The sequence below is a fragment of the Ochotona curzoniae genome, unplaced genomic scaffold (genome assembly GCF_017591425.1).
Source record: "Ochotona curzoniae isolate NIBS_2020 unplaced genomic scaffold, NIBS_Ocur_1.0 contig_43, whole genome shotgun sequence".
NCBI lineage: Eukaryota > Metazoa > Chordata > Mammalia > Lagomorpha > Ochotonidae > Ochotona > Ochotona curzoniae.
The window spans coordinates 39,702,904-39,730,096 of NW_024466218.1; the positions used below are offsets into that span (position 1 = coordinate 39,702,904).

The 27,193-nt window shown below is 51.2% G+C and overlaps 2 protein-coding genes across 4 annotated transcripts; both read left to right on the forward strand.

Annotated features, from left to right (window-relative positions):
* Positions 1–124: 124 nt before the first annotated feature.
* Positions 125–17,933, forward strand: LOC121159746 (glyoxylate/hydroxypyruvate reductase B-like). 2 transcript variants are annotated; one of them, XM_040985168.1, is made up of 6 exons: positions 125–328; positions 10,117–10,501; positions 11,166–11,337; positions 14,890–15,068; positions 16,306–16,402; positions 17,571–17,933. In XM_040985168.1, the coding sequence occupies exons 2-6, from the start codon at positions 10,120–10,122 to the stop codon at positions 17,737–17,739; spliced, it is 999 nt and encodes a 332-aa protein (XP_040841102.1). In that variant the 5' UTR covers positions 125–328; positions 10,117–10,119; the 3' UTR covers positions 17,740–17,933. The 2 variants fall into 2 exon arrangements, with proteins under 2 accessions (XP_040841102.1, XP_040841101.1); XM_040985167.1 differs by lacking the exon at positions 125–328 and adding an exon at positions 7,527–7,762.
* A 736-nt stretch (positions 17,934–18,669) lies between these two features.
* On the forward strand, positions 18,670–26,904 carry RBFA (ribosome binding factor A). 2 transcript variants are annotated; one of them, XR_005884414.1, is made up of 8 exons: positions 18,670–18,838; positions 19,737–19,779; positions 20,107–20,283; positions 20,846–20,958; positions 23,708–23,792; positions 24,130–24,203; positions 26,022–26,262; positions 26,470–26,904. XR_005884414.1 is itself a non-coding variant. In XM_040985170.1 (7 exons), the coding sequence occupies exons 1-7, from the start codon at positions 18,693–18,695 to the stop codon at positions 26,185–26,187; spliced, it is 804 nt and encodes a 267-aa protein (XP_040841104.1). In that variant the 5' UTR covers positions 18,670–18,692; the 3' UTR covers positions 26,188–26,904. The 2 variants fall into 2 exon arrangements, 1 of the variants encoding a protein (XP_040841104.1); XM_040985170.1 differs by having other exon boundaries at positions 26,022–26,904.
* The last annotated feature ends 289 nt before the right edge of the window (positions 26,905–27,193 follow it).

A 27,193-nucleotide genomic window follows, 5' to 3' on the forward strand; every position in this document is an offset into this window, starting at 1 on the left:
TGACGCCGTCCGCGCCGCGTGCGTGAGGACGCAGGCGTGCGCGCCCCCGCCGACCCTCCCGGCGTGGCCGCGCCGTCCGGGCCGGACGCGACTGGACGAGGGAACGCGCGGGGGTCACTCGCCGGACGCGCGGCACCGGCACCGCCTCCCGGGCCCCGGCGTGTGAGAGCGAGGGCGCCCGCTCCCGCCGCCGCGAGTGACGTCACGAGCAGCGCGCGGCGTCTCGGTGACGTCGTGGCCGGCGGGAGCGTCTGGCCGCAGGACGTGCGGAACTTGCCGTCGCGAGAGGCTGAGGCGGCCGCAGAGGACGGGGCTGCAGTGTCCTCAGGTATGGAGTAGGCCCCGGGAAGCGCCTCAGGCCGCGTCTCCTGGGCAGAGAAGCTGCCGGGAAGAGACCTACAAGTGTGTGAGGGTGGGTTCTGATCCGCAGGGGGAAAAGCGGCCCGCCTGCGCTTAGGGCAGCATCTCCAGCAAAGCCAGCGTTCCTCATGCTCGCCCGGAAATGGAAATCATACCTGAAAGCGTCTCTGAGCCCTCAGACTGCTGGAGTTATATTCTTTCTCTGGGCATAGAATTCATTTTAGAAAATGGCTAAGCCGGGCCCAGCGTGATAGCCTAGTGGTTAAATCCTCGCCTTGCATACTCTGGGATCCTCTCATGGGGATATCCCAGCTGCTCCACTTGCCATCCAGCTCCCTCCCTGTGGGCTGGGAAAGCAGTGTTGGGTGGCCCCCCAAGGCCTTGGGACCCTGCACCTGACAGGAGACCCAGAAGAAACTCCTGGCTGGCTCCTGACTTGAGATCAGCTTGAGTCCGTTGCAGCCGTTTGGGGAGTGAGCCAGAGGATAGGAGAGCTTTCTGTCTGTCCTTCTCTGTAAATCTACCTTTCCAATAAAAATAAATCTTTGAATAAACGTGTTTTCTTTTTTGATGATGTTTACACAGATGAGAAGGATAGGTGCTCATAGTAATGACTGTTCAGGATGGTGAGGGTCTAGGAATGGGGGAAAGTGGATGAGACGGTTGCCTCCAATTTCCTTTATTCTTCCTGGATCTGGGAAAAGTGGGAAGAGAAGTGAGTGGGCCGCTGCTGGTGTCCGTGCAGTGGGTGTGGATGACAGGAAGGTGTGAAGAGAACAGCTCCCCTGTTAGCAAGGCTGTGAGGAGCTTCCAGCTGTATGGCAGGACCTGGCGATGGCTCTCCAACCACCTTGACACACTCTTCCCTTTTGCATGGACACTCCACCACCCCGCTAAGAATTCTGCAATCCATTGAGGCATTGTTTGTCCCTGTGCGATGGTTTTGCAACTGATGTGAGCTTGGGAGTTAATGTTACTGGTCATGTCTTGGTGAATGGGCCTTGAACTACATACACACAGCACAATTAAGCCCATCCCTTTTCTGGACACCTTATTGTGTGCCCTGGAATTTGGCCCAGACATGTAGCATGTCCTCTGGGAAATGGCTTGATAAGTAAGAATTCTACAAACTAATGGAAGTGATGGGAGTATGAGCTGAAACTGCTATGGCAATAAATACAGTTACTGTGACCTTAAAGGCTAGCCTGTCCTTGCAATTCTTTGGAGCATAGAAAATGTATCTGTTTTAGCTGCTTTTATAATTTTTTGGCTAGGAGAATTATAGGGTGGTTTTATTAATATAGAAATATGGTTTTAATTATTGTTTGTTTATGAGTTGTAGAGCCTATAGTTGTAGGGGATTTAATATTTGGAACTTTTGTCTTGGATCTTAATGTTTTTTTCCCTTTTGATGTATTTCTCCCATTAAGTCATAGATAAATTGTAGAAACAGAAATGCAGTGGGAATGTATTAGTAGGTAGCTGCATGTTAGCTTGGCCTTGGAGTCATGGCTGTCGCGTAATGGCTACTACTGAAGAATAAATAATAGCTTGCTTTGAAGAAACTGATTATAGTAACTTACAGAATTATCTGTAAGAGCACTTGGTTGACCATGAAGTAAAAATAATCGGATATCTGTGCATGCCAGATTTGTCATGAAGTTAAAAATAGAACAAACATGTGTACAGAGGCTTGTGATGTGTCTGAGTAAATAAAAAGGACAGCTTTTTTTTTTTAGATGTTTATTTATATTGGAAAGTCAGATATACAGAGAGGAGGAGAGACAGAGAGGAAGATCTTCCATCCATGGTTCACTTCTCAAGTGGCCACAACGGCTAGAACTGAGCCAATCTGAAGCCAGGATCCAGGAGCTTCTTCTAGGTCTCCCATGCGGGCACAGGGTCCCAAGGTTGGACTGTTCTTGACTGCTTTCCCAGGCCACAAGCAGAGAGCTGGATGGGAAGCAGGATCCCATATGGGATCCCAGCGTGTGCAATACGAGGACTTTAGCCACTACACTATCACGCCAGGTCCAAAAGAACAGCTTCTTGAGTTGTTGACAGAGGGCACAAAATGACACTGTCCATGTCTCTTCTTTTCATCGACTCCATACACCCTTCCTGATCTCCAGCAGGCTGCTCTCAGTAGCCCAACTGTATCAGTATCTGGAAATGGGGGACAGCCACCAATGTTATCCCAGGGTCCCTGATGTGGAGCATGTTCTAAGGGTACTGCTTAAATGGTTCTGGGCCTGGCGTGATAGCTTAGCTGCTAAAGTCCTCACCTTGAATGCACTGGGATCACATATGGGCTCTGGTTCTAATTCCGGCGGCCCGGCTTCCCATCCAGATCCCTGCTTGTGGCCTGGAAAAGCAGTCAAGGATGGCCCAAAGCCTTGGAACCCTGCACATGTATGAGAGACCCTGGAAGAAGCTCCTGGCTCCTGGCTTCAGATCAGCACAGCTCCAGCCGTTGCGGCCACTTGGGAAGTGAACCATGGATGGAAGATCTTCCTCTTAGTCTCTCCTCCTCTCTGTATATCTGACTTTCCAATAAAAATAAATATGGGGCCCGGCGACATGGCGCAGTGGCTAAACTCCTCACCTTGAACACACTGGGATCCCATATGGGTGCCAGTTCTAATCCAGGCAGCTCCACTTCCCGTCCAGCTCCCTGCTTGTGGCCTGGGAAAGCAGTCGAGGATGGCCCAAAGCCTTGGGACCCTGCACCCTCATGGGAGACCTGGAGGAGGTTCCTGGCTCCTGGCTTCAGATCGGCATAGCATCAGCTGTTGCGCTCACTTGGGGAGTGAATCATCAGACGGAAGATCTTCCTGTCTCTCCTCCTCTCTGTATATCTGACTTTCCAATAAATAATAAAATCTTAATAAATAAATGTTTTAAAATGTATGATTTTTTAAATTAAATGGTTTCGATAGTTCTGAGATGCTGTTAATTTCATTGTTCCAAGGCTTAGGAAATCCTTCCGTGGTCCCTTGGCTGACGTAGTTCACCTTAGAGTCTTGATTTGCCCAGATATTTTCTGTTAAAGTTTAACCAAAAAAATTGTTCAATTTATTCTACCCTCCACAGTACTAGATATCCTCTGCATGCCTCTCAATTAACTGGGTGTCATGTCCCCCTTAAGCATCATGGCATGCTGTCCATCGTACAGGCCTTCCAGGGTCAGACCAAAGATCCTGTGATTTTTCACCGTCGTTGGAGTTCTGAGTCCAGTGATCCAGTTGGAGGGGATCCCCAAAGAAACCTCACTAGAGGAGACCCCAGACCTGATGGCTGTGTGTGACAGCCAGTGTGGGGTCCGGCTTATTCTGTCACAATACCAGCCTACAAACACATTGGTGATTGCAGTCGCCCAGTCAGTTCTGTCCCCAGCCCCATCTCATATGCATACCAGTCAATGCTGTGGACCAGCCAAACCCTGCCTGCCACACATTCAGCCTTCATGCACACCAGCGGAAACTGTAGCCTAGTTGGAGTAACCCCCAATAACCCCCACCAGACTTGTCCCAAGCCCTTTACTGTGCATGCCCATATGTGTAGCTGACTGGTCAGTCCATCCATTCAGCTGTCATATACATCAATGGGTGTTGGAGCTTGGCTCAGCCTGGTCAACCCTACTGTCTGGTCCACATTCATGCCAATGGATACCACTGCCTGTTCAGCCAGGCCCATCCCCAGCTCTGGTTCAAATGCTCACTGGTGGGAGCTGCTGCCTGTCAGAGCGGGACCCACAATTTCCCTACTAGGCCCACTCCCAGCACCAGATCTTGCATTTTCCAGGTGGTTCTGCACTCTAGCCTGACAAGACTTGCTCCTAGCCCCAGCACCTGCTAGCTGATTCTGTGGCTTAGCCCAGCCTGACTGTCCGCCTAACCCAGTTCACATGTAGGTCAATGGGTTTTGTAGCCCTACCCAGCCTAGTCTGCCCCAGTCCAAGCTCTCACACTCACCAGCAGGAGCAGTAGACCAACATAGAAGTTCCCACTGCCCCCCTAATTGGCTTATCCCTATCTCAGATCTTATGTGTGCTGTTGAGTGCTGCAGCCCATTTTAGCATGGTCTGGCTCACCTCAGCATTCATCAAGAGTGCTGTATCCTGGATCAGCCAAATATGCCAGCCCCCAGTCCCAGCCCTAAAGTGAACTGGCTGATGTAGCCTAACCTGGCCTGGCCTGTACCCCATATTGGTTCTCACGGGCCAGTGGGTGGTATAAACTGGCCCAGCCTTGCCCACCCCAGACCTAGCCATATGTATGCCAGCAGATACTGTAACATATGACTTGGTCTTGGTTGCTTCCAGCTTTGGTTATTACATTCAGCTGCAGGGACTGCATCCTGACAGAGAAGTTCCCCAGGATCCTGTACCAGGTCAGTTTTCTATGCATGGATCGACAAGAAGATAAGAAAAAGAAAAGGGAGAAGAGACGAGATATGGACCATTACGGCATGATGCTCATAATGGACAACTCAGAAAAGTTGCTTTCTTTATTTATACACAAATCATCACAAGCTTTTGCACAACATCCAATTGTTTCATTTTTTAATTCATTATAAAAGAATGATTATAAAATAAGTCCTAAAAACATTATTATTATTTTACTTCAGAGGAAATCTTCTATTTTTTTATTATTTTTTAAAGATTTTTTTTTATCACAAAGTCAGATACACAGAGAGGAAGATCTTCTGTCTGATGATTCACTCCCCAAGTGAGCACAATGGCCGGTGCTGCGCCAATCAGAAGCCAGGATCCAGGAACCCCTTCTGGGTCTCCCACATGGGTGCAGGGTCCCCAAAGCTGTCCTCAATTGCTTTCCCAGGCCACAGGCAGGGAGCTGGATGGGAAGTGGAGCTGCCGGGATTAGAACTGGCACCCCTATGGGATCCCGGTGTGTTCAAGGTGAGGAGTTTAGCCACTAGGCCATGCCGCCGGGCCCATCAGAGGAAATATCTTCAGCAAGCTATTACTCATTCAAACCTGCCGTGACCTGGCTGAAGCCAGGAATTCCACAGTTGGCAGAACATGCTTGATCAGTTTGAGGTGTTATACCAGTTATAGGAATCACTTCACATTAGCAGAAAAACAACAACACCCTTAGGAGAATTCTATGAAACATCAGAGAGGTGATCAAGTGTCCATACAGTGGGGTGAGGCAGCAATGAGGTGACCAGAGACATTCTGCTGGGCCTTGCCACACAGCCAGAAACTCCTCGTAGCCTTGTTAACCAATGAGTGGTGCTCACCACAGGCCCATGCCCCCCGACCCAACTGAATAGCTTCCCACACTTCTCAATAGCAGATTTCACACAAACCAGTGAGTCCTTGGCCCAGCCTGACTTGGTCTACCTCCTATCCTGGCAGGCACAGAAACCTTGCCCAACCAGCCCACACCCATTCTGGCTCTTACCTTTTGGTATTATAGCCCAGCACTACCTCATCACTCCTAGACTCAACTTTCACATGGTTCAGCCAGTGCCAAGACCTAGCCCTTCCTCTTCTAAACCCACCCTAGCTCTTGTGAGCACCAGCAGATGCTGGAGTCTAGTCAAGTCTTGCACACTCCAGACCCAATCCACACCCAGACTGAGGTATACTGCAGCCATGTCCAGCCCAGATCGCCGTCCCCATTCTGGCTCTCATGTCACCTTTGGAGCCACAGTGCAGCTGGTTGGTCGCCTTATCTTCCTAACCAGGCCAGCTCCCAGCCATAATTCTTGCACATACTGGTAGCTGCTCCAACCCAGCCTAGCATGACCCATCACCCAGCTTGGCCTTTGCCATTAGATATTATGGTCTGGCCCACCCCAGTCCTAATTCTCATTGGCAGGTGCTGCAGCCTACCACTGCCCAGTCTATCCCCATCCTTGGCTTTCATGCAGACTTGTAGGTGTGATAGCCTAGCCTAACCTGGCATAACCCACATCCCATCCTGGCTCCTGTGCATCCAGTGTGCTATGGTTTGGCCCAGCCCTGCCTGGTCTGCTCCCCCAGAGCCAGCCCACACACAAATAAAGCATCCTTACCCAACCTGACCAACACCCAGCCCTGATTCACATGTTCACCAGTGGGAGCAACAATCTACCAGGGTAGTTCCCCTACCAGACCCACTCCCAGACCCAGATCTCACACAAGCCAGTGGGTGCTAGGCCCTTACCTGGCACAGTCTGCCCCCAAGTGTCACCCTTTGTGTGTGCTGGTAGATGTTGTGACCCAGCCCACTCCACACCCAATTCTTGGGTGTGCCTGTGGGTGCTGCAGCCTGGACCAGATCGGCCTATCCCCGTGAGTGTCAATGAATTCATGTTCATGCCTAGCTCAGCCTGCCACTACCCTATCCCACAAGCAAACCAGTTAATAAGGCAGTCCCATGGAGTGAACCCATGATCTCTCCACAGAATCTGCTTCCAGACTCTATCCTCTCATGTGCTGGTTAGTGTCATTGCCCAGCTTACCATGGCCCACACCAAGCCCCAATACTAACTGGTGGGTACTGTGATCAAGCCCTGCCAGGCAGCCCTCCAAACCCATCCAGGGCTTTCATGTACACTGGTAGACATTGGTTCATACTAACAATCCCAGCTCAGGTGTTCCACATGGGTGGGTGTATTGATTTGGCCCCCAAAGTCCTACAGTTTTCCTTTTCTAATTTACTCAGTCTTGATTCCCTTCTTCACCTGCAAATACAGTAGCCTGCTTGGTGGAAGTCCCCCAGAAGTCACTCCTCATCTGTCACATTCTCTCTCAGCAGTCCTCCCTCCCACACATCCCAGACCTGCTTCCTTGAGCAATCCAGCCTGATCCTCTGGCAGTGTGTCATGGCAGCCTGGGGCCCTGCTGGCCTACCCAGAACCCACGCACACTCATACATAGGTCCCCAGACTGTCTCTGGTGTGCCAGCATCTGTCCCCAACGTGTCTTTAAAAAAAAAACAAAAAGGCAACGGTGAGGATACACTGGTATAGCTAACACAGACTTGGCATTAACCAGGCACAGGATGCCTGCCACCTATTAGTTGCTTTTCTCCCAGCAGTATAACACTTGCAACCTAGGTACAGTGCAACATAGGCAGTTGCCTACAGCTGGGGAACATACATATTTTTAAAAACAATACTTGAAACAGTAGTTTGGTGATTGCATTTGTTGTGTGTAGTTAAGTTAAAAGTCTACCATTTACTTTCTTGTGTTGGCTTCTTCATTATCTTTGTGCTTCCCCACCCCCACCCCAACACACACATCTGGACTGCGGAATGCGTGATAGGCAGGCGTCACTTGCATGCGCGGGCTCAAGGATCACCTTCCTCACCTGTTCACTTGCCTGGTCTGAGAAGCAGTCTTCCCAGCAGGTGTAAAGACCGGTCTGACTTCCATTGGAACAGCACGGTAAGTTCACTCTTCCTGGGTTCCATTTTCTAGGGACTTTAAGAAAGTCTTGAATTGAGACTCCAACAAATGTAATCCAATCTTTTTAAATTGGGCAGCCAATTAAGGGTAAACTTAGACTTTAAATCATATTCACATGAGTCCCTGGGCTGTCACCCTGTCAGGAAGAGCAGAGCTGTGAGTGCCGTCCACACAGGACACCTTCCAGCCAGTCCTCATAGTATCATGAGGCATAGACTTAGGGGTGTGGAGGAAATGTGGTTCCAGGGAGGCCCCAGGGGCACCTCCAAGCAGTGGGTGCCCATTCGGTCTCTTTTGGGTACAGTGTGTTCTGCTTGGGCACCCTAGGATCCTGTGCTGGACTCTGCCCTGTGGTGGAGACAGGCCAAAGTCTGATGCCCATTAGAAGAGGCCACACAGGCAGAATGAGAGTCTCCTGCCAAGCTCTGGCCAGGGTCCCGTCCCAGTGCTGACAGACAGCAGAGTGAAGGATGGGCATCATCGCCCATCGTGGGACAAGTGGGAAGACAGGTTGGCATTGCCTCCCTGTGAAGTAAATCAATCTTGTCTTGAATAAGGCTGTTGAGGAAGTATATGCTAGCTTCCCTTTAGTCGGTGGTGGCCTGAGCTTTGGATCAGTGCATTCTTGAGCTTGTTCCAGCAGCACAAAGATCAAGCTTCCTTGTTAGCCTCGGTGCTCAGAAAGCCAGAGGTTTCTCGAGGAAGCATGTAAATATTTAAAGTATCTTTTCAATTCGGGAACAAATAACATAAACTTTAAACTCATCTGTCAGATGTTCACTTTGTTTTTGTTTTTTAACTTTTACGGTATAAGCAGGCCAGTTTAACTAGTGAATTTCTGTGAAGGAGTTAAAATATGCTGCTCTAGCACAGTAACTTAAATGTTGCTAGTGCCTGGCTCAGCAGCCAGTTGAGGAGTAAACCAGCAGATGGGAGAATCACCCGCCTCCCCTCTGTAATGCCATCTTTCAAAGAATTAAACATTTTCAAAAGCTGGGGTCACATGCAAAGCATCCTACAGCAGAGAGAGTGACTCAAATACATCTGTTAAATGGCCTAGACCCTTCTCTCAGTAACACCCCACGTGGTTGATGACCAGCCCAGCTCTTGGGCACTCATATTTCACAGTTCACACTTGGCCCAATTCAGTACAGGTGCTTTTTTGTGTCTTCACTTCCTTAATGAGGGTCCCTCATGCCAAATGAAGTTATATTAAGTAAGTTTGTTCACTTTTCCTCTGTTAATCTTTTAAAAATTAATTAATGTGAGAGGCAGTAACAGATTTTTTCCCACTGGTTCACTCACCAAATGTCCACAACTGGCTCTAGGCTGAGCTGAAGCTAGGAACACAGAGCCCCTCCAGGTCTCCCATAAGGATGGCAGGGACCCTAACACTTGGGCCAAATCTGCTGCCTCCCAGTGGCATTGTCAGCGAGCTAGTCAGGATTTGATCCCTGATGTCTCGGCAAGAGTCACAAGCAGTGGTGCAGGCTACCAGTCTGACCCGTCTGTCACCCTGAGGTTTGCCTTCCCCACAGCTGCACACATCAGGTAGAAGAAAAGTAAGGACTCACAGCAGGTCTTGCAGTGCAGGGGTTTGGCCATTGCTCAGGGTGGTCACATCTGATGTTCTAGTGTCTGAGATTGAGTCCAGCTTCCTGCAGTGGATGAGGACTTAAGGGTTTAGGCCTTGCTATCCACTTGGGAGACCAGGATGGAATTTTGGGCTGCTGGCTTTGGCCTATCTTGGCTGTTGCAGCCATTTAGAAAGTTGGTTCAGGCTGATGTCATCTCAAGCCATGTGCTTGTCTCTGCTCCCCTGCTCATCACATAGATCTCTATACAGGGCTGCCTGTGAGAGATGGAAACAGAGACAGAGCAGGGGTGGAGGAGGAAAAAAGGCAGCGTAGGGGTTGGGGAGGAAAGGGAGACAGCAGAGGTGGGGGAGGAGAGGACAGAGCAGGGATTGGGGGAGGGGGCAGGGCAGGGATGAGGGAAGAGAGGGAGACAGCAGGAGTGGGAGAGAGGGACAGAGCAGGGGTGGAGAGAAAAGAGGGTCAGAACAGGGGTGGGGGAGGAGATGGAGACAGTAAGCATAAGGGAGAAAAAAGCATGTGCAGAAAAGGAAAGATGGAACATGGAAGAAAAAGCAACCAAGACCCAGTGCATCTCCCATCAAGCAAAATGTAGCCACCCTGCAGGGCATGTGACAGGTAAGGCAGGGCAGGGCAGAAGGGGGTCCTGGTTCCTGCCAGATGCTCAAGGAATCTGCGTGGAAATAAGGAGAAAGTCATGTAGGCAGACACTCTTTCAGTAGCTCTCTCTCTCTACAGGCCATGGGGGACCAGGAGCTGCCTGGGGTGCTGGTATCTGGATATGAAGGACCACATGGTGTGTGTAAGGACCATGTTGGAGACCTGAGGAAGCATTTCCGTCTCATTACCATGAAAGAATTTCTGGAAAACAAAGCACAACTCAGTCCAAAGATCCAAGCCGTGTACATCTGGGGTGGAAAGCCAGTGGTAGACCAAGAGCTGCTTCAGAACCTGCCCTCCCTCAAGGTCATCGCTAACGGAGGCGTGGGTGTGGACCACCTCAACTTGCCACTCATTGCTAGCTTTGGTGTGAAGGTGGCAAACACGCCCCACGCTGTGTCCAGCCCCACAGCAGATCTGGGCATGGCTTTACTGCTGGCTGCAGCTCGCAGGGTTGTAGAAGGTAAAATGTCCATTGGAGTCCTGGTTTTTCCACAGAGTCAGTGGCCAATGCATAGTAACATTCACATGAAAATAATAGAAACAGGCAGTCTTGAGCACATGTCCTTTCACACCACCCCAGGACTTCCTCTCCCTGGAGAATCGGGGCCCTATAACGTCACTTGTGGCCTCCAGTGGCACCCAGGCCTGATCACCTGGAACAATACTGTGTGCTCAGGTGTCTTGCATGGTGATTTCCTCATGCATTCTTGGAGAAGGTGAAGTGGTTTCAGAGCCAGTGTGGAAACATCATCAGGTGACTGGCAGTTCAACCTGTGCCTCAGCTCTGCTCCCCATAGCCAGGGGACTCCCAGGGTTGCCTCGGGTCCCCTTCCAGATCCTCAGGGGCTCTACCTGAAGGATTTGAGAAAGGCAGCAGCAAAACTAGGCTCTTCCTGTGTCCAGCTGCTGTTTCTACCCAAACCGGAAGCTGTGGCCAGAGGTGTGACCCAGGCTGCTGCTTTGTTTCGAGAGGCCCATTCACCCCATGGGTACTTCCTCAGAAACCAGGGCAAAGTCCATGGTGCTACTTGCTGGGCTTGGGATGGGTCAAAAGGCCCTGTCAGCGCTGTGTGCTTTGCTTAAGGGGCTGTTCCCAGCACTTACTCTACAACTTGTGTGTATAGGTTGCCAGCTGGCTCTTGCACCAGAGACAAAGAGCTTCTCTATCAACTGGATGGGTCAGGGGCTGACAGGAGCCACTCTGGGGATCATCGGCATGGGCACCATTGGCTATAAGATTGCACAGAGGGCAAAGGCATTCGAAATGAAGATTCTGTACCACAATAGGAACCGCAGGTAAAATCTTGAAGTTAACTGAAGCAGACGATGCCCCTATATTTTCAGTATGGCTGCTTTTCTGAGGGAAAAAAAAATATTCCCGAAGCAGAGACAGAGATCTCCCATTTACTGGCTTACTCCCCAGGTACAAACCAGGAGTCAGGAGCTCCATCTGGGTTTCCCATGTGGGTGGCAGGGATTAAACTACTTAATTCTGGGTCAGGAGTAGACTGGGACTCAAACCCAGGTTCCCTGATATGAGGTGTGGGCGTCCCAAAACTGGGCCAAACATCTGCTCCCTAGGGTACTTTCTGACTGTGGAGATGCTGTCCACACCACTGGGGTGGGTGATTGATTCTTCAGCACAGTCGTATGCTTGGGCCCTTCCCAGAGTGTGTCACAGCTCCCAGAGCAGTTAGCAGAGATACCCAGGTGAGAGCTCTGGCTTCTGGTTACTGCTGAATGACAGCAAAAGCAGCCCACTGACCATGGCAGAGTAGGCAACAGCTCCAGGGAGGGTCTGGAGCCCACTGACCATGGCAGAGTGAATAGCAGCTCCAGGGAGGGTCTCAGCCAACTGAAAGGGGATTACTGTTTTGCTGGAAGCTCTAGAATGCTTACCTCTGACTACCCTACCTCCCCCAAGCACCACCACCACCTTGGTACCACCAGTGCTTATGTGCAGTTTTTTATCCACAGACCATCACAGGTCTGTGTCCAGGCTGAGTTCTGGGCTTGTACTTCCAGCCTGGGCTACTCCATTCCCAGACAGCATTCCCCCAGAGAATAGCTGCTGCTTCCCTGCCAGTTACTCAGCCCAGGGCCCCAGTACCAGGGTCACCCCAGCTTGTGTGGGACACACTCAGTGCTCCGCATCACCAGAATTACTCCCAAGCCTAAGCACTGCAAGACCCGGTACAACCTGGGCCACCCATCAGCTCATCCCAGACCCTTTTCCTGGATTTAAAAAAGTATACAATATATTTCATACACTCTAACTTATGTTGAAATACAGGATGTTGTTTTTAAGATTTACTTATTTTTATTGTAAAGGCAGATTTACAGAGAGAAGGAGAGACAGAGAAAAACACTTTCATTTGTTAGTTTACTGCCCAAGTGGCTGCAATAGCTAGAGCTGAACTGATCCAAAGGCAGGAGCCAGAAGCCTCTTGTAGGTCTCCCATGCAAATGCAGGGTTCCAAGTACCTGGGCCATCTCCACTGCTGTCCCAGGTCATAAACAGGGAGCTGTGTCAAAAATGGAGGAGCTGAGACTTAATTTGATACCCATATGGGATCTTAGTACTTGCAGACAGAGGAACAGCCTATTGAGCCATTGCTTCAGCCCCCAAATATGGTTTTCTAAATATCAAAAGCCAGTCATGTAATGTTTGTACCTTACTAACTCATTAACAAAATCCCAGCAGCAGGTTGGGAAGCATGGCGGGTATGGACAACTTGAGGTACTGCTGTGAGGCATGCCACCTACCAGTGATGCATGCCCTGGCTGGCCCGTCATCCTTAGAGCTGCATTCCAGCCAGCCAGTGAGGACCACCCCTGACTGCGAGCCCCACCTGCTGCCCTGTGGGTTCTCTTCTCAGGTGGTCTAGGCCGCTTCCTACCTGGCTTCCTTCTACCTGATATCTGGACTTCCTACATCTGTCCTCTTATAGCCACACACACTGGCCTTTGCTTGTCAGGCTCCTTTAAGGATGTGCACTCCCAGAGACCCGATGTCCTCTCCACACTTCTGCCATTGTCACAATTTATCTGTGCAGAGCTGGCACCCGTGGCAATCACTCAATCACCACTCCTTAATACGTGAAGGAATTCTGGTCTTTCAAGAAGCAAGGAAAATGTCTTTGTTTTCTGTAATGCTTATGGAGGTGTGATAGCTGGGAAATTCTACATTTTTTAATTAAAACATTATTTTCATTCTTTTACTTGAAAGGGAGACATACACACCACTGAGGGAAGGAGAGATTGTCCATCCTTTGGTTCACTTCCCAAATGCTCACAACCCCTGGGGCTTAGCTGAAGCCACGAGCCAGAACATCTGAGCTTCCCATGTGAGCGGCAGGGTTAGGGTTGGGGTTAGGGTTAGAGTGCTCAAGCCACCAGCAGCTGCCTCCTGGGGTTCTCATTGGCAGGAAGCTGTGAGCAGACTGACCAGAACAAATGGGCTCTGATATGGGGTGTGGGTGTTCTCAGCAGCAGCTTCACTGCCATGTTGAACACCACGCTGGGAAGTTCTTCATCAGAACATTTTTCTCCAACTTTGCAGTGACTGTGTGAACTCCTGGGGCTTGGGGCTTCTTTTGAATAGTTAGCTGCCTGGGATCAGAAGCACAGGAGTTGAGGTCCTTTCTTACCTGCAGTTACCAGGCAGGCAGAGAGCAGGGTCCTATGCTGCTGCTTGTCCTGAGTCCTTAATGGGTTTGTGCAGCCTCTTGCTTTACTGAAGCTCATCTCTGTGGGGTTGGTGTTGGGGCCTGGCCCAGTCTCTGGAGGTGCAAAGGTAAGCAAGAGGATGATCCTGTCTGGAGTGCCCACAGAGGCAGACAGTGAGTAGGTGATCACAGATGGAATCCTGGTGGTCGAGAGGGGCCCAGCTGACTCTGGAAAGGGAAGGGATTGGGAGGGGAGAGGGAAGAAGAGGCATGGGCCTGGTGCAGTAGCCTAGTGGCTAAAGTCCTTGCCTTGCATGCACCAGGATCACATGTGAGCACCAGTTCATGTCCTGACTGCTCCACTTCCCATCCAGCTCCCTGCTTGTGGCCTGGGAAAGCAGTCAAGGATGGCCCAAAGCGTTGGGACCCTGCACCCACTCGGGAAACCTAGAAGAAGCTCCTGGCTTCAGATCAACTCAGCTTTGGCCAATGTGGCTGCTTGGGGAGTGAATCAATGGACAGAGGATCTTCCTCTCTGTTTCTCCCCCTCTCTGTATATCTGACTTTCCAGTAAAAATAAATCTTAAAAAAAAAAAAGGCAAGAAGGGAGGGGAGAGGAGAGAAGAGGAAGGGAAGAGAGGAGAGGGGGAGAGGGGAGAGGATAAGAGGGCACAGGTCTCTGTCTCTTTCCTCATGAGCTGCCTGACTGGACCTAGGAATGCTCACCAGCAGAGCTGAGTAGTGAGGGAAAGCATGAAAGACTGTTAGTGGGTATGAGGATTTGCACAAGGAGTGAAGTCTGGAAAAACAACCAAATATGACCCTGTGATAGTTCTAGGAACAAAATATTTATGTGGGGATGCCAGGACAGGTAGACCTCTGGACAAGGCAGGAAATTGCAGGGGTGTCGCTGAGAGATGCATGGGGATACTAGCAGGTGGACACAAGGGCGGGGCTATTTTCTGGCAGGGGCGTATGAAGGACCTGCCACCAGAGTCTTTATGACTTACTCAAAGTAGGGCAAGATGGGCCACATGGCCCTTCCTGAGAGCACACGACCTCCAGCAGTTCCTGGGTAGCATCTGGCCTATGTGGGGCCAACAGGACCTTCCCTCCTCCTGGGGAACTCCCTCGGGGTGATCAGGTGGAACATGATCTCCTTTCTTTGTTTCCCTCCTAGGACACCAGAGGAGGAGGAAGCCGTTGGGGCCACTTACTGTGAGAAGCTGGAGGAGCTGCTGCCACAGTCAGACTTCGTGATGCTGGCCCTGAGCCTGACTCCCCAGACCCAGGGCCTGATTGGGAGGCGGGAGCTGGCCCTGATGAAGCCAACAGCAGTGCTGGTCAACGTTGGCAGAGGTACTGGGTCCTCCTCAGCCTGAAGGTCAGCGTGGTTAGAAGAAAATACAGATCTCCCTCTAGCCTTTCTGGAGTGTCTGTCTTCCCAAATGACTGCCATGCTCCACAAAGTCCCTTAGACTGGTGGGAGGCAAATTGTGGGAACCCACCTTCTGTTTAGAAATGTCACTGGCACTTTGCCTTTACATTGCTTTAAACCTTGTATTAGGTTAAAAGTGATGATGATGATAATGCTATAGTATGGCAGTTTTTAGATCTGAGTTGTTTGAGATGTGGGCTGGGTGGCATCATTCAGATGCTTGGGCTCAATTACAAGTAATTTACAGGGTGGGTTTCCTTAGTGTCACTTCCAATCAAGTCTTGGTGTTAATGTGGTATTTGACATACCCTGAAAGATAGTAGATCTTGTGCTACCACCAGACCTCATGGTTGGATCAGTGTGGCTTTTAGGAAGAAAGGGTCCAAGTTCTGGGGGCAGACCTCTGAGCAGTGTGCCCCACAGGCCTGGGAGCCAGAAGACAAGGGTGTGAAAGCGGGTGTTCCCAGTAACCCCTGGGTATGTTATGCAAATTGTTAATTCCACAAAACAGGAAGACAGCTCACATTGAAACTAGATCTGGGAGCTTTCTGGAAATTAACACCTTGCTTCCCACAGAGGTTGAGTCACACTGGCTCTGGCAACAGCTGTCCCAGAAAAGGCCCTCATGGGCTTCTAGCAGCCAGCTAGAGCAAGGAAGAGCTGAGCAGGGTTGGAGCGGGGCTCCCAGCAGACCAGAGCTGAAGCGGGACTTTCCTTCTGAGCATCAGCTGCCCATCTCCACTGTGTTACACTTCAACTTAGGCTCGTGTCTGTGCTTGTACCATTTGTAAATGCAGCCATCAGACCACTGTATGGGAGTCCTGTTTCTTCTGCTCAAACACTTTGGCAGTCCAGCCCAGGTCAGGAATGACCTTGGGGCACGTCTGTGATCTAGGGGCTGGTATCCTTATGTAACATAACCATTGATCTTGCTGAGTTACTGAGGATTCAGCCAGGTGACACACAGGGAGGGCTGAGCTTTCTGCCTAGCACATGGGCTCAGACTTGGGTTTTGGATATAATAAACTGGGTAGCAAGAAGCTCACATGTTCTCTGTTAGACATGTTTTTCAAACAAAATTGGGATGTGTTTAAAACAGTAGCTGAAGTGACCAGAGTCCTTCCTGTGTGTGATGACCAGAGACTCATTTCCACGCAGGTCTGCTGGTTGACCATGAGGCTCTGGTGGAGGCTCTCCAGACTGGAGTTATTCATGCTGCTGCATTAGATGTGACACATCCAGAACCCCTGCCCAGGTAACAGGAACACAGACTCCACCTGCCTTCCTGGATGAAGGGAAAGGGTCCTCAGACACCTGTAGGCTTAATGACCCAAAGAGTGGTGGGAACTTGACATGAAGGGGTCTAGACAGACTTCTGCATTCAGACCTCCACAGAGCTTAAGGCGGCTGTGAGTGGACCCAGGGTTGGTACTCTGGGGATCCTTTCTATATAAGGTTTTATTTTTTATTTCAAGATTTATTTATTTTTATTGAAAAGCCAGATATACAGAGAGGAGGAGAGACAGAGAGGAAGATCTTCCATCTGATGATTCATTCTCCAAGCGGCTGCAACGGTTGGACCTGCACCAATCCGAAGCCAGGAGCCAGGAGCTTTTTCCAGGTCTCCCACACAGGTGCAGGGTCCCAAAGACCTGGGTCATCCTCTACTTCTTTCCCAGGTCACAAGCAGAGAGCTGGATGGAAGTGGAGCTGTTGGGACACAAACCAGCACCCATATTTTTAAGTTTTGTTTTTTCCAGTGCTCTAGCCTGTCAGGTCTCATGTCTTGATTCTGTGATTTACTGAGCAACTCCTTTGATTTCTGTTCTATGAGTACATTTTTTGTCAGCTGAATATTTGAAGTTAAATCTCCAAGCTGACCAGGACTGACTATAGAGTTTAGTGAGAAAAGAGTGACTTTTCTGGAACAGAGGCTCTCATATGTAAGATAGATCTGTTTTGCATTATGAGTGAGATGCCAATTAGCTTCCCACCAAGTCTCCTCAGAATTGAATGCCATGTGATGATGCCATCACTGTGAAAGCTGAAGCACTGTTATATTTTTTTCAGTTATTTCTAATGTGATTAATACTAATATGTAGGGCATTCGTTTATTTGAAAGCCAGAGTAACGGAAGGAAAGACCGATATATTCCATCCAGGGTTCTTTCCCCAAATACTACAATGGCCAGAATTGGCCTGGGTTTCCTACATGGGTGCAGGTGCCCAAGCACATGGACTTTCTCTACTGCCTTCCAAGCCATTAGCAAGGAACTGGATTGGAAATGGAGTGCCTGGGAACTCCATGTGGTATCCAGCACTGTTCAACAGTGCCAGCCCCCTGAAGTACAGTTTAGCACGACTCTGCACAGGGGAAGCTGAAGCCAGAGCGGGAAGTTCAGCCACCCCCCACCTGTGTTTCAGGGACCACCCCTTGCTGACGCTGAAGAACATCATCCTAACGCCTCACATCGGAAGCGCAACTCACCAGGCCCGACGGCAGATGATGGAAGACTTGGTGGAGAGCATGCTGGCCGCTCTCAGAGGCCTTGCCATTCCTAACGAGGTGCTGCCTCCATTGTCACATGCCTGAGGAGGATTGAACAGGAAAAGCCAGTCTCTTCAAGTGCTCTGCACCTTAGACCACAAACATAGGCTGGGTCTTGGTGACAGCGCTCAAAGGACACCACTAGCCGACTGTGACCCCAAAACCTGCTCCATTAACCCCCTGCTCGCATACATTGCATTCTGATTAAAACGCTGGGTCTGTGCTTGGATTGAAACCCTGAACTCAGGCTATGAATTTTCAGTCGCCATCCTGGTTATATCCTGGTTGATTTTCAGGACGTTTTGTTCTCACAATTTGTGTCTTGTGTCCAGCCATCAGGCTGACTGCAGCACTCAGCCTCGCGTCCCTGTGTCAGAGCTCGCCCTGACCCTCAGCATCCCGTCCCCATGGACAGAGCTCGCCCTGGCCCTCAGTCTCCCATCCCTGTGGACAGAGCTGGCCCTGGCTCTCAGCATCCTGTACCCGTGGACAGAGCTGGCCCTGGCCCTCAGCCTCCCGTCCCCGTGGACAGAGCTCACCAGGGTCCCCAGTGCAGGAGCCACTGTGAGGCGGCATTGCCGGGGTCGTGTACTGACAGACGGGGTGGGGCGGGGCACAGCTACCCTGTGAGGTCTCCACTGGGTTCTGGAAGTTTAAAGGACCAATAAACAAGAGGATATGAGATCAGGGCAAGTTTTATGGTCCACTGAGGGGCAGTCTCAAGTCGTTCATTCGTTCCTGTGTGCACGCACGCAGGGGTTCCAGCTTGACAATAAACCCTGTGCCTTCGACCCACGCGCTGACGGAGATGGCGGTTCCCAAGCCACCCCGTCGCTGGCATGTGGCCCACCCTTCCAAATGCCAAGGGTCGGACGGCCGCCACGCCCTCTCCTATCGGCCACGCCCGCCGCCTTTCCGCACGCTGTTCGGGCCACGCCCCCGCACGTCGAGCAGACGCCATTTCCGCAGCGCCCGTCCGGGTCCCGGGAGTTTCTGGCATGTGGGCCCCGGGCCGCGGGCTGTGGGGCCTGGGTCCCCGGCTCGCGGCGCTGCTTGGCTCCCCCGGCGCGGCCCGAGGCGTGTGTGTGACAGCTGTCTGCTGCGGGAGCAAAAACTTGCTCAAGAAATTCGCCTCGAAAGCCAAGTAATGGGAGTGTGTTCCCCGGGGGCGGCTGTGGTGGGGGTGTGGGGGAGTGTGGGCGTCGGGGAGTGGGGGCGGCTGTGGTGGGGTGCCGGGGAGTGGGGGTGTCGGAGAGTGGGGGTGTCAGAGAGTGGAGGCGGCTGTGGTGGGGGTGTCGGGGAGTGTGGGCGTCGGGGAGTGGGGGCGGCTGTGGTGGGGTGCCGGGGAGTGGGGGTGTCAGACAGTTGGGGTGTTACAGTGGGGGTGTCAGGGAGTTGGGGTGGCTGTGGTGGGGGTATGGGAGAGTCGTGTTAGTGCCAGGTGGGGTGTTTCCTTGCAGCTGTGGAGGCGTTCCCCGGGTGGTTTTCCTGGATTGGGGATGTTTGTTTTCTCCAGAAACCTCTTTCTGGAGCCCGCCATCTCCTCACAGCTACCCTTTGGGTCCTGTGTTAGTAGGTTTGTACCTCTTGCTGTTGACTGCTTTATTTTTTCTGCGGTATGATGTGTTTGTGTATCATATTTTTTATTATTTGTTGAAAGGCAGAGGGAGGGAGGTTTTGCATCATGTGGTGCGTGTGCCAGGGAGTGCGGTGGTTGTGAGAGGCATACCAGGTGCCCGCTGCCATGTAACTCCCAGAAAACAGGCAGCGGCCTACAGGTGCCATGTGTCAGAGTGGGATGCTTGCAGCTTAGCAGCAGAGTGCAAGTAAGAGCTTGGAGCCGGGCTTGAGACTGGCTTTGATGACCTGGCCTGTGCTGTTGTCAGTTGGATACTGAATTTTAGGTCCCATTAAGATAATTCCATGCTTGAGATTTACCTTTTGATAGCTGCAGTATCTTCTCCTCCTTGACTAGTCCTTGTGGGTTTTTGTTTTTTTTTTTCTCTCACTCTGTGACACGACATCTGTTTTTATTTTTTTAGGAAGAAATTCTGGTATGACGGACCCTCATTGGGGCCACACTTGGTAAGTTCAGGGTACCTGCCAGGGCCTGCGGTCTGTTTGGGTGGGACTGGATGCCACCGGTCACATGGGTAAGGACCTCTCAGAAATGTTTGCTGATGTTGAAATTGTCTGATCAAATTCTAGCATTCTTAGTATGACTGTGTGCACACTTGCACTAGCAACACTTACAGGCTCAGGCTCCCTCGGCTGAGGGCATGGAGGCAGATTGGCACAGATTTTGTGCTCTTTAGACTTCAAGGTGCACATTGATCCTGACACACCTTTGTGTTCCTGTGATATCAGTGTGTGAGGTAGTAGTACCTTGGCCTTGTGCTTGCTTCCTGTCAGACCCACAAACCCCCCAGGCTGGAGGCCCTGATGGGCAGAACCCCTCGGAAGGCCCGAAAGGAAGACCATGTGCGCCTGCGGGCCTTGAACGGCCTTCTCCACAAAGCGCTGGCTGATTTGCTGTGCACACCGGAAGTGAGCCAGGAGCTCTGTGACCTAAACGTGGAGCTCTCCAAGGTAGCTGTGGGCCACCAGATGGGAAGGTGTGTTGAGACAGCCAGTGGAGTATGCTTGTGGTCACTGGCAGTGGTTACTCAGGTCACACTGAGTCTCATCAAATCCTGAAGCCCAGGATCAGTGCTCTATCCAGTGGGTTTGGCTGCCACCTGCAGGAGCTGCATCCTACAATGGTGCTGGTTCAAGGCCTGGCTATTCCACTTCCGTTCCAGCTCCTGCTTAGTGACCTAGGAAGGCAGTGGATGATGGCCCAGGCCCATGGATCATTGCACCTATGTGGGAGCTGCGCAAGTTAGAATGGCAGGAGGGCATTTCTCTTGAGTGTCTCAGGGCAGATGACATAAAGACAACTGCCACAAGTCAGCAGGGATTGGTTAGCTGGGTGGTTTGTGGGTTGTGGAGAAGGTGGGAGGTGAAGTTTGATGTCTGTGTTTTCCACAGTAGCAGTGGTGGGTCTGGCTGTGTGAGACCAACTTTCAGAGTGGGAAAGGTGTCAGGAGCTAAACGTTGTCTGGAAAGCCTGCCTGAACCGATTAGTGACGGCGGGCTGCGTGGGTGGCAGGTTTCTGTCTCTGCAGACCTCTCTGCCTGCCGCGTGTACTGGAAGGCAAGTCTCTGCACCGCCCAGAACCGGCGCACGGCAGCCATCCTGCAGAGGAGTGCTGCGCACGTGAGGTGAGGCCGCTGCCCTCCACACAGGCACGCTTCCATCCTATATGCCAGTAGACTTCCCTGATCTCTTACTGAGTATTTGAGGCTGGTGGCCGTGTTGTCTTGAATATTGAAGTGAGCATTTCCCTGTGGTCATGACCTGTGTCTGGGATCTAGAGATTGATTCCGTTAGATTTCTGTGAAACGAAAGCTCTTGGTACTTCTTACCTTTCTATGCTCACACCTGGAGCAGGTACAGAAGCCCCAGAGGAAAATCCACTGCCATGTCATTGCCAGTGCTTGAAGTAGGTGATGCCACTATTCCTTAATGGTGCCCTTGGCGGGTAGAGGAGCAGAGCTCACAGATCTGAGTGTGTGCACATGGGTGTAGGCATGCTGTGTGTGTATAAGTGTGTGGGGTACCCGTGTGTGTATGATTCTGTGTGTGTGGGTACATGTGGGTGTAGGCACACTGTGTGTGTTTCAGGTGCACGTGTGTGTATGATGCTGTGTGTGTGGGTACATGTGGGTGTAGGCACACTGTGTGTGTTTCAGGTGCACGTGTGTGTATGATGCTGTGTGTGTGGGTACATGTGGGTGTAGGCACGCTGTGTGTGTTTCAGGTGCACGTGTATATATGATGCTGTGTGTATGTGGGGATGCATGTTGGTGTATGCACACTGTGTGTGTGGGTGCACATGGGTGTAAGCACACGCTGGTAATTAACTCCACTACAGGTAACTTAACACACAAAAAGACACATTTTAAGTGTGTTAATTTAGCTTTGAATCAGCAATTTAAATCTGTGTTTCTATTTCCAGCGATCATTTAGAAATTATGTTTATATAATGGCAGTGAACATGTAATTCTGCAGTTACAAAAAAGCTGAACTGGAATTCATAATTAAATTAGTCCTGTGTTTTCAAATCTGGTTTTGGAGTAAACACTGCCATGTAGCTATCTTATAAGCTTGCTGCCTTTCATTTAAACACATACACATATACACATGCTGTTTAGTTTGTGAGGGCTTTGCAAGACCCCAATGGGTTACAGTGTGTGGCTGGGGACACTACATCCTGCGGTTTTCCTACACTGCAGCTGCCCGTGAGCTCCTGCCAGAAAAAACCTACCTGTTTGTGATGGTGAGTTTATTTTTGTTTTAGCCGAAATTAGGACAACCCAGAAGCAACTGTGCGATTCCTACTGTCTTCCACCAAGCTAAGCCCTAGGCTATGTGCAAATGTGAATTTTTCAGAACGTTATTCTTCAGATTTTTTAAATGCCACAAGCATTTTGGAGATATATTTATTTGAAAGGCAGAATTACACGGAGAGTGCTTCTCTCCACTGGCTCACTCCCCAAATGACTGCAACAGTTGGAGCTGGGCTACACTAAAGTCAAGTGCCTGGAGCTCCTTGCAGCTCTCCCAGTTGGATACAAGGACCCAAGCACTTGGGCCATCCTCTACTGTTTTCCCAGGCACATTAGCAGGAAGCTGCGTTAGAAGTGGAACAGCTGGGACTCAGACCCATGGTATATGGGATGCCATCATCAGAAGCAGTGGCTTCACTGATAACACCACAGTGCTGGCCTCTGTATTACCGGTTTGCTTCCTTTTTTTTTTTTTTTTCTTTCTTTTTTTAAAGATTGATTTATTTTTATTGGAAAGGCAGATATACAGAGAGGAGGAGAGACAGAGAGAAAATCTTCCATCCACTGATTCATTCCCCAAGTGACCGCAATGGCCAGAGCTGAGCCGATCTAAAGCCATGAGTCAGGAACTTCCTCTGGGTCTCCCACGCAGGTGCAGGGTCCCAAGGCCTTGAGTCGTCCTTGACTGCTTTCCCAGGGCACAAGCAGGGAACTGGCTGGGAAGTGGAGCTGCCAGAATTAGAACCGGCACCCATATAGGATCCCAGCACACTCAGGACTTAGGACTTTAGCTGCTAGGCTACCACACCACGCCCTTGAGTGGCTTCTAAAGGACTTGGTTTTAAGTTCTTCAGTTGAGTTTCTAGTGAAGTGAATGGTGGTAGGTAGGTCACAACAGCCAGGGCCTGGGGGTCCTCACTTCTCAGGTATGTCGATGCAGGTACCCAGAAGATGAAGCCGTACTCCCCAAGCTGCCTCTCTGAGTTCTCTCTCTAGTTCCTTCAATATTATCCCCCATTTTTAGGGGAAAAGAACAAATGCTGCTTGGAGTCTGCATGGAAATGACTAGTGCCTTCCTGTGCTGCCAGCTTGAGCTCAGGCCGTGTGGTCATTGCAGTAGTTGCTAAGAACAGTCTCTTCATCTTTCATGTCTTTTCCAAAGCAAAAAACCCTAAGGTTCCCAGCACATGTTGGGACAACATGATGCTTTCTTATTCTCAGGTCATCAGAACCTCGTTGAGGGAAATGTCCCTCCGAACTACTGCCTGCCCACTCTGTGCTCCCTGTGTCCCCCCCTCCATGTTGAGGCTTAATGCCCGTGACTGTAGCCACAGTGGCCTCTGTGCTATGCTGTGAGTGGTGTTGGATGTAACTGTCTCTGGGCTTTTAAGGGCTGTGGAGCAGAGGGCAGCTCTTAGTGTCTGGCCCTGGAGCCTGAGGTCATGGCCAGGCTCTGGGAGAGACATGGAGAGAGTGAAATGCTTGTGATGCATTGTTCTCTGCTCTAGAGACGTCCACAGGTGAACACTTTGACCTTTGGCCTATTTGTGAGGCTTGTGTACAGAGGTACTGGGCATCTGCCTGTGCGTGTCATGGTGATGTGTGTGTTGTGTCCCTTCAGGCATCTTCTACTGGCCCATCAGACCCTGCAGAATGTCCCTCCAATCGTGTTCATTCAAGACAAAAAGAGTGCGGTCCTGGCCCAGGTAAGACTGATGAAACAAGTGTTGGAGAGGCCGTGAGTGCAGCCTTAGGATGCCATCATAGATTGGGTTTGCATCCTGGCTCTGCTCCCAATTCAAGCTTCCTGCTGATGGTGCACCCTTGGAGGTCCCAGGTGGCAGGTGATGGCTCACCACTGTGGAAGACCTGGCTAGAGTTCTGGGCTCAAATGTGGTTAAAGGGCAGTCTAGTGATCGACAAGGGCTTGGATTGGGTTAAGCATCCCAACTCTTGTGGGGAGCTGTGAGGGCACGTGCTGGAGCCTGTGAATCCGTGGGCTGGGGAGGAGCCATGGTTGCTTCACTCTTGGTTCCTTTTCAGGTTGATGAGCTGCTAGCAGTGGCCGACTTTGGATCTGCAGGTAGACGAGATGACGCCATGCACGAGGATCTCAGGTAGCTCACAAGGACATTGTTCTCTCCTGGGCAGTTGCATGGTTCTGTCTCCTGGCAGTCTCTTCCCTGCCTCTGGGCCCTGCAGGCATGGCAGGCAGAAGCCTGTGTTCTCCCTGGGCGTGATGTGTACCCACATGCAGCAGCCCATGATCTCCCTGGACCTGATATGCTTCTGCACACAGCAGACGTGTTATCGCTGGGTTGGCATGCATCTGCACAGTAGCCTGTGTTGTCACAACAGCAAGTGTCATTATTTATTCCATGTGCCTCCATGGCTTCTGTGAGGCTTCCTGTTCCCAGCTCTGCTGTGGCACTTGGAATGGGTCTGTGAAGGCAGGAGAGTATTTCTGGGTTTGGAGCTGATCAGGGATCAGTTGGGCTTAGGAGCGTGCTGTAGCACAGGGTGAACCTCTGAGGCACTAACAAGGCATGACAATAGGACACAGGTGTTTGTGGAGGTTCGCATCTTAGCCTGTGGTAGCCAGAGCAGGCACAGCCTCCACAGCCTGGGCACTTTTCAGGACCTGAGGGCTAACCCTAAAGCATGTGGCTTTACCACCTGCTGTGCCAGAGAACAGTACCACCAAGAGGGGGTGTAAAGCCAAGTGGAGAGGGCTGATTCGGGCTTGGAGGTCTTTCCGGGCAGAGAGCTACAGAGGCAGGGTTGGCGGTGGGGCGGCACGCTGCTTGTTGTTTTCTAACATGAACTGAATAACATTCCTCACAGCCCCACCTGCCTAAGGCACTGTCCAGGCCTGACTCAAGCAGGTGACAGAGTGGGTGCCTGACACAGCAGCAGCAGAAATGTGGACTGGGATGCACACTTCCCACGTTGGGGCCCTGGGTTCATGGATGGGCACATATGTACCCCGTTGGGGCTCTGGGTTCCTGGATGGGGGTGTACAATCCACATTGGGGCCTGGGTTCATGGACTGGGGCATATATGTCCCCTGTTGGAGCCCTCGGTTTATGGGCAGGGGCACACACGTCCGCTGTTGGGGTGTCCTGGGTTCGTGGCCTGGGACTCAGACATCCCATGTTGGAGCACCTGGGTTAAGTCTCCTATGGTCCCTATTCAGCTTCCTGCAAATGTGTGCCTGGGATCCCTGCTGCCCCCCTAGGAGAGCCAAGTTGAGTTTTCAGCTTCTGGCTTCACCCTGGCCCACTCTTGTTTGTTGCTGGCTGTTTTTAGGGAGTGTGCCAGTGAACAGAAAGTCTCTTTCTATGTGCTTGGCTCTCTGTGTGTCTCTTTGCTTCTTAAATACGTGAACTCAATAAACTTGCTGTTAGGGCTCAGGGAAACCTGCCAGCAGGCCCTGAGGCCACTGACAGTGTTCTCACCAGAAACAAACTGGTGAGGGTTGTCTGTTAAGTACAAATTCCAAGTTTATAAAAGTTAAGGAAGGGAAGGGCAGGAGAGTGTCTTCCGACAGTCCCCTCTCCCTCCCCCCTACTCTGCCCAACAATGACACTTTAAGTGGCTAGAAGGCATATCTATTTGCCTTGACCCTGCCGTCATATCAGAGGTCATGTTCCACATGCAGGGCTGGAAGCTGTGCCTCAGGTCATGTGCAGGTAGGCAGTAAGGCACTCCCACCAGGTACCTGACAGAGACCCGGGGCAATCAACCACAGTTAGGAAAAGTGTTTAGTGAGGACAGAACAGGCCACGACCAGAATCTGGGAGGCTCACTGCTGGCTCTTGCTCTTGCTATAGGCACCTAGGAGATCTCTGACGGGTACACAGAGGACAGGGGAGTTGCTGCAGTGGTGGGCTTGGCTCATGCTGCTTACCAAGGCCCCTCCTCTTCCTTCCCAGGGACTCTGACTCCCCATCCCACCGCGATACCCCTGCTCCCACCGTGCCTTGGAATCTCTGTGGCATCGATCATGAGGCACTCAACAAGCAAATCACCGAGTACAAACAGAGGAAGAGAAAGGACAGGGTATGGCTCACTCAGGACAAGAGCCAGCAGCTAAGCTGACAAAGCAGGCAAGAAAGAAGAGGCCCAAGCCCTGTGCCAACCGCTGTCCCCAAGAGTTACCTGTTGGCTCAGCAGGTAACAACCTGGACTCAGTACCAGACCTGGCAGTGAAGGGAGGAGGCAGCAGCCTAAGTGGGACAGGCTGAAGCCCTGGCTCTGCCCCTTTGACCTGCCAGAGCTGGGCTGGCCGTGGCAAAGCTTCTGCTTGTTCATGTGACTGAATGTGACTCCCTGCTTTTCCTCAGTGTGTAATAAAATAAGCAAATGCCTGTAATGTCACAGATCCTGCCCAACGTGGAACAGTATCTTAGGACCAGCGCTGTGGCGTCAGTATCCTGTGAGGGTGCTGGTTCTTGTCTCATCCAGCTCCCTGATAATGCTCTGAGAAAGCAGCAGAAGATGGCCCAAGTTGTACCCATGTGGGAGACCCAGGAGAAGCTGCAGGCTTCTGGCTTCAGAAAAGCCTAGCTCTGACTGTTGAGACCATTTGGGTGAGTGAACCAGCAGGTGGAAGATCTCTCTGTAGCTCTAACTCTCAAGTATATAATATTTATTAAAAAATGGCATTGCAATCTAGCACTGACAGTTCCCAGGGGCTTCTTGGTGACCCTGGGACCAGGGCTGCTGTGTCTGCTGGGGAGTAACAGGCCTGCCTGTTGGGCCCCTGGCTAGGGTTTATTTTGTAAAATCTCCCAAATGTGCAACAGACCTGGTCTTGGCTTGTAAGGACCAGGCAGCTGAGACCCAAAGGCCCAGCACCTCAGGAGCAGCCACCTCCACAGGCATCCCACCTCCTGCAGGGCTGCCGGGCTCACTGGGGTCAGGCTATAGGACCTGGCTGAGCAGCATGGGTCAGTGTGACTCATGACCCTGGTTCCTGTCAGTGCAGAGGGACCAGAGCTGATTAACATCCGTGTGGGAATCACTGGCCACAGGCAGGGCCTGCCTTGGGCCTGCATAGAGCAGGGAAGATTGCCTCTCTGATCAGCATGCTCTGTGAATGTCT